Genomic DNA, 6,522 nt, shown 5'->3' with positions numbered 1-6,522 from the left:
TAGGTTCTCCAGGCCATCTGTCAAGGGGATAGTGGACAGTAGGGGAAGGCCACTCCCTCTGCCTTGGTTGAGTGGAGTCTGGGGAGAGGGATATATGGTGGATTGGGGTTCTGTGGTAGAGTGGTGTGGAGAATGTGCTGAATGTTAGCGGGAGGGCAGAAGTGGGAGCACATGTCCAATCTCCATGAGCCCCTCCTTTCTGTCCCTCAACATGAGCTCCCCTTGGGCAGTGAGCTGGTGGGCAGATGCTGGGATGCAGCAACAAACAGTCTAGTTGAAGACCCCTTGCCTGCCTAGGGTCCTAGAACAAAAGCCCCTTTCCTGCCCAGTGCCCACTCTTGGACTGATAGACAACAGAAAGGCAGGCCCACCAGTGACCCAGGCAGAGGACATGGCATGCAGGTACCTGTAGCCCTCAGAGCAGTGCAGACAGAGTTCCTTTCCCTTCCTCCATGTTCAGTGTCGACTTGTGGGGGTCAGGGTACTCACTGTCTTCATAGCCATAGTGGGGTAGGACTGGGAGTCCCATACTACAGAGCAAGAGATTGAGAAGGTCTGCTCAAGGGCTCTCCGCCGACACTGCAAGCAGCAGGCACAGTGTGCCCCACAACCTCCACCTTCCAGCTCTGCCAGCCACATGGGTCAAGGGGTTAAAAGAGCCTCGAGTCCCAGAAGCAGGCCATGGAACATGCTGGAAATTTGCCTATTTCAAGGTGCGCATAGGCCTGTGATTTCTGGGGACGCTCATCGGCCGGGCTGTGAGCTCCACGTGGCCTTGCCTCCCCCATCCCTCTGGGCTCTTTGCAGCTTCCCCAGGTGGTAGTTTGGGTTTTCACTCCAGCCTCAGACTTCCTTCCCCAGCCCCTACCCCCGGATGTGGTGACAGCCAGTACTGTACCAACCTCAGCTGCCCCCAGCAGCACTGAACCAGTAAGGGGGGCCCTTGTGGACAAGTTGCTGCTCTCTAGAGCACCAGCTTCCTGGATGTAGAAACCAATTGGTAGCCACTGCCTGACTATTGGAGTAGAAGTCAGAACTGCTCCTGATGGAGCTCGGGTTGACTACAGAGGCCTGGCTCGGGCTCTCAGTTGATGTTAGCTTTTTAGATTTCCTGTTATTGCACTACTATTTATTTCAGAGAAGGGTGGAGGTCAGGACAACCCACAGTAGCCGAGCTGGTTCTTTGATTATGTGAGTCTACAGGATTGATCTCAGGCCAGTGAGCTTGGCTTCAAGAGCCTTTACCCACTGAGCCATCTCACCATACGATGATTTAGTTAACACCCACCCAGAAGCCCCTGAGTGATTTCGGGGCCTTCCCTTTTCTCTGTCAGGACTGTTAAGACAGTCATGTCAACCCAGTTTTAATAGTGTCCAGGTACTACCTGTATTCCGTTTCTGGAATAAAGCCTCATGACAGAAAAACTAAGGCTCACAGTGGAGAAGTCCATATCTCAAGTCACACAGCCAGAAAGATGTAGGCACTTGGTCTCACGGGAAGTCTATCAAGTGGCATGCCACCTTGATTGGGGGTGGGGGCAGGCTTTGTACCCTCAATTCACTGGAAACAGACCTGAGACTAAGCTCTCCTGTGCATCGTGAGGCCTCAACTTCCCACCTGTGTACTGGGCTTGTAGTTGAGCTGGGGACGTCTGTGTGTGTGTTGGGGGGGGGGGGTTGATAGGAGCAAAAACTAAAGCCACCGGACTTGACACCGATTTCCGACCCTTTCCGTGCGGTGGGCGCCGGATGCGTGCCAGCCTGACAGCTCAGTCTCCTTCAACGACCAAGCGCCGGCCCCTCCTCATGCCGCGGTGGATTGCGGCGAAAAGTCAACTTTCCAGGCTGGACTGTGCAGAGGAAGCGCTGACCCTTCCGCCCTCCTACCCCCCAGCCACCAAATTTCCCCCAACTCCCTAATTCAGGGTCCCGCCTTCCCCTTCCGTCCCAGTAAGGCCCGCCCTGTAACGTCACGGTGCCCTGCGTTGATTGGCTAGCTGCGCCATCGCTCCTGAGACTTCCTTCTGGGCCGCCGCCGCCGACTTAAACTTTGAAGGGGGAAAAAAATAGAGCCACCCGCGCTGTGCGACCCTCCCTTGCCCCCGACCCGCCCCGCCTTCGGTAACGCTCCCTCCTCCGACGCCCCCGATCCAACTTTTCTCCAACTTTCGCGACTTGTGAAAGTCTCTTCTTTTCAGCCCTGGCCCTGGAAACCCCTCTCCTCATCCCCGAGCCAGTCGGGTCCCTATGATGCACTAGACTCCTGTTTTCTACCCCCAAGGCAGAGCATCCTCAGGCCTGCTCTGAGTTTGGTCCTGCCGTCAAACCCACTGGATCCTGGGATTCCCCCTGCTTCGTTCTCAGCCTTCTTTCTCCAGGGGCCTTGGATCACAGTGTCTTTTGATTCCAGGGACCCTGCCTTACCGGACTTTCTTTTCTGGTTTCTTGCAACCTTCCAATCTCTGGGTACCCTCCCCACAAGCCACTGTTTTTTTCTTTCTGAGCTCTGCTCTCTTGACTCCCGGCTTGTGACCCACTAGATTCCTTTTCTCTCATTGCCCAGGATCCCGCCATCCTCGAGTCTCTCAACCTGACAGATTTCTCTCTCAAATGCCTGGGTTCTTACCACCACCGCGCGAGAGCTCTCGGATCTAGGTCCCAGGTTCCTCGGTGAGCTCTGGGCGGCAGGTCGGGGTCTGGCCCCAATGGCCGCCGCCCCCTCCCATCCCGCCGGACTCCCCTGCTCTCCGGGGCCCGGGTCTCCTCCGCCCCCCGGTGGCACGGATCTCCAGTCTCTGCCACCTCTGCTGCCTCAGATCCCGGCTCCGGGATCGGGGGTCTCCTTCCACATCCAGATCGGATTAACACGAGAGTTCGTGCTGTTGCCGGCAGCTTCGGAGTTGGCTCATGTGAAGCAACTAGCCTGTTCTATCGTGGACCAGAAGGTGAGGGCACGGAGGTGGTGGTGGGGCTCTCATGATAAAGGGAGGAGGCTTCGGAGGTGGCCTGAAATTGTTGGGAGGGGAGAGAGGGGCCTAGGTGACCGACGAGGAGGGGCACTACACCCTGGTCGTGTCCTCACTCCACCACCGGTTTGAGAGAGGCCCGGATAGGGGTGGGGTGCCCCAGAGGCCTCCCCAAATTGCCTGTCACTGCTTGTTGTTTTCTGCAGCGGGCTGGGAGGAAGGGAGGGGCCTACCAGGTGTGGAGTGGGGAGGAAGGGGCAAGTGGGAGCAGCTGATTAAGAAGCCCTCTTTCATGGGCCCATCCTGGGCCTCCAGTCTTTGGAAACAGTAGAAATTGAAGCCATACTGGCCATGGTGATCGGGTGACATGTGTGGGTGTGGGTGTGTGGACAAGCTACCAGGGGCAAGCAAGGTCTCTGGGTACAATCACTACCCTTTCCTGGGCCTGAGATGGATGTGAGGCACTCCTGTGTACTCCTTGGCACCCCTCAAAATCCCTGCAGAGTCCATCTCCTCTCCTGATCAATTCCCCTCCTGCTGCTCTTAGATTCGGATATCCAGGTTCCTTCCTCTTGAGTACCACGGTCAGAAGGAACCAAGGAGGACTAGATACTCAAATCCTAGGAAGGCTAAAATTTACAACCCAGCTGGTAGAGCACTTGCCTAGCAAGCAAAAGCCCCCTGGGGTCTAGCCCCCCAACCCCAGCGGGTAGGGAAGATGCTTTTTCAGTAGTTCAAGTGCCTGGTGGTGAACATATGAGGAGTTCTGAGTCCTGGGTGGTTGAATATTGAAACCTTTTCATACTAAAGCATTCAAATACTAGAATCTTAAGTTTATCACATTGCCACATCATAAGGATCCTAGATGACACTGGTAATATGGCATTTACAGGTGAAGCCCAGAATGTATAATCTTACAATGGGAGCACATTAGGATCCCCAAACATCCAGGTTTCGGCTTTTCTCAGGCTCCTGGAAATGGATCCTTCGCCTCCGGGGAAGCAGCAGGGACAGGGTCACCTCCCCTGTTTTTTGTTTTTTGTTTTTCCCAGCTGATAAAACTAGTTTAGAAGAAGACCTCCCAGTCCTTGTACTTTTGTGATCCCAGCACTGGGAAGGCAGAGGCAGGAGGGTGGGGAGTTTTAAGTCAGTCTAGGCTACATATCCAAGCCCTGTCTCAAAGGGAAAAACAGAAACTAGATCAAGCCACCAGCAGGGACAAGGCAGTACTGATTTTCTATAGAATATCAGGGGAAACTGTGTCCACCAACTCTCCAAGTCTGGCCCAGCCCCCTATCACTCCTAAATCGCCCATCCCGCCTGTGGGAAGCAGGACTGGGGCTCCTGTACATTGCCCCTGGGGTGAAATTCTTTATATTAGGGTTCAGATCCCCAGCCTCCCCTCCTCGGGCCCAGCCTAATTTGTTTTCCGATCTTCTGGGGGCTCAGGTGCTGTTTTGGGCCCCTTCTTGCCTGCTTGCCTTCCTTCCCTGTGCCCCACCTGGGCGGTTTCACTTTCTGTTCGACGCTGTGTCATTTCCTGCCCCCTTCCAAGCTGGGACCCGGACACCTGGGTCTTTGGAGCCTTGGATGTGGAGAGGCCTCCGTTTACCTCCAGCTATCTTAAGCACTCCTCCAAAAGTCCCCCCGACCCCCCCCCTTTCTTCTTTCATTCTGCCCCAGTGCTGGGCTAAGAGCCAGGTTACAGGGACAATAGGTTCAGGAAGGAAGTTGGGGTGGAGATGTGGCCGAAAGAGGAGGGGGTGATCACTCAGTGTCCCGCCAGCTCTGGAAAATTCGGAATGTCCAGTCTGCTCCTTGAGCCTCTAATCCCCCTTTGCCCCTTAGCCCCTCCCCTGCCAGTCCCGCCGCCAGACTGGCCAGAGCCCGCTCCCTAGCACACCTGGGGCTCAGGCATCCTGCTGGCTCAAGCTGGGTTTGGGAGGGGACAGGCAGGAAGCGATGGGCTGCAGGGTCTCAGTTTCCGGGGGAAACAGCCGGCCCTGTCCCTAGAGGGTTCCAGTAGCCTGCCGCTGCTGCAGGCTGTATTGAGCTTTTCCGTCGCCATTCCACCCCTCTTCTCCTGCTTCTCAGTTCCCAGAGTGTGGCTTCTACGGCCTGTACGACAAGATCCTGCTCTTCAAACATGACCCAACATCAGCCAACCTCCTGCAGCTGGTGCGATCAGCTGCAGATATCCAGGAGGGCGACTTGGTGGAGGTGGTTCTGTCGGGTGAGAAGTGGCCGTCACCCCGAGGGCGGGGCCTGGGTCCCGGGGGCCGGGCCTCTAGGAGAGGTGGCAGAGGGAGGAATGGGGGGGGGGACTCTCCTGTGACCCCAGCATTCCCAAGGAACAGTCCCACAAGTTAAGATCAGCTAGAGCTAAAGAGTGAAACATTTGGGGCTAGAGAGATGGCTCAGAGGTTAAGAGCGCCGCCTCCTCTTCCAGAGGTCCTGAGTTCAATGGTGGCTCACAACCATCTGTAATGGGATGCCCCCTCCTCATGCATACACAGCATATAGTGTATGCATATGCAATAAATAAATTTAAAAAAAAAGAGTGAAACATTTGGACTGGACAACTGGTTGCTGTTTCAAGGCACTGGGGTTCAATTCTTAGCACCCACACAGCAGCTTGTAATTCCAGTCCCAAGAGATCAGACAGCAAACTGCCAACACATAAAAAGAAAAATCAATGTATCTTAAAAGAGGAGGGGGAGGCTTATCAAGAGATGGGCCGGTTGGGGATTTAGCTCAGTGGTAGAGCTCTTGCCTAGCAAGCACAAGGCCCGGGGGTCGGTCCCCAGCCCAGAAAAAAAAAAAGAAAAAGAAAAAAAAAAAAAAAAGAGATGGGCCTCACAGAAATCTTGGGGAAAGTAGTTAGCTAATCTATCTATTTATTTATTTGAGATAAGACCTTACTGTGTACCTGTGGGTGGCCTGGAACTCACAGAGATCCTCCTGCCTCTGACTCTCGACTCCTGAGATCACAGGTGTGGACCCAGCTAGTTAGTCCTCTCCCCTTGTGGTACCCAGTGCATTACACATGCTAAGCAAACACTGTGCCTACTGGTGAACCATGCCCTCAGCCATCACAACTGTTTACATTTAGTGTGTGTGTGTGTGTGTGTGTGTGTGTGTGTGTGTGTGTGTGTGTGAAGATTAGAAGACAACTTGTGGGACCTGAGTCACCAAATGGGGCGTGTGTATTGAATTCCAGTCATCAGGTGTGGCAACCTTTTAATTGCTGAGCTGTCTCCACGGCCCCAGGAATGTTTTATTTTATTGTTTGTTTATTTATTTATTTTTGAGCCGGTCTCACTATATAGCCCTGTCCATCTTGGAACTCTGTGTGTAGATCAGGCTGGACTCAAACTCACAGAAATCCGACTGCTTCTGCCTCCAAGTGATGGGATTTAAAAATGTGCCACCATTATGGACTGTTTTAACATTGCAACAACAACAGTAATAAGTTCTCTACCCATTAAACAACTCCCCACTAACTCCCACTTTATCAGGAGGCACGTAGTTGTTTTGCTCAGTGGGGAGCTGGGAT

The 6,522-nt window shown here is 54.0% G+C and overlaps 1 protein-coding gene across 1 annotated transcript in view; it reads left to right on the top strand.

Moving 5' to 3' along the window:
• The first annotated feature begins 1,706 nt into the window (after positions 1-1,706).
• Prkd2 (protein kinase D2) overlaps positions 1,707-6,522 on the top strand; it is a 28,673-nt gene continuing 23,857 nt past the window's right edge. Inside the window, exons 1-3 of the mRNA XM_032894371.1 lie at positions 1,707-2,121; positions 2,564-2,945; positions 5,061-5,199. Of these exons, the coding sequence (XP_032750262.1) occupies positions 2,706-2,945; positions 5,061-5,199 (379 nt within the window). The 5' untranslated portion in view covers positions 1,707-2,121; positions 2,564-2,705. The remainder of the gene's footprint in view (positions 2,122-2,563; positions 2,946-5,060; positions 5,200-6,522) is intronic.

The sequence above is a fragment of the Rattus rattus genome, chromosome 2 (assembly GCF_011064425.1).
Source record: "Rattus rattus isolate New Zealand chromosome 2, Rrattus_CSIRO_v1, whole genome shotgun sequence".
Classification (NCBI taxonomy): Eukaryota; Metazoa; Chordata; class Mammalia; order Rodentia; family Muridae; genus Rattus; species Rattus rattus.
The sequence above is the reverse complement of the archived record's forward strand: the minus strand, read 5'-3'. Positions and strand labels throughout refer to the sequence as shown.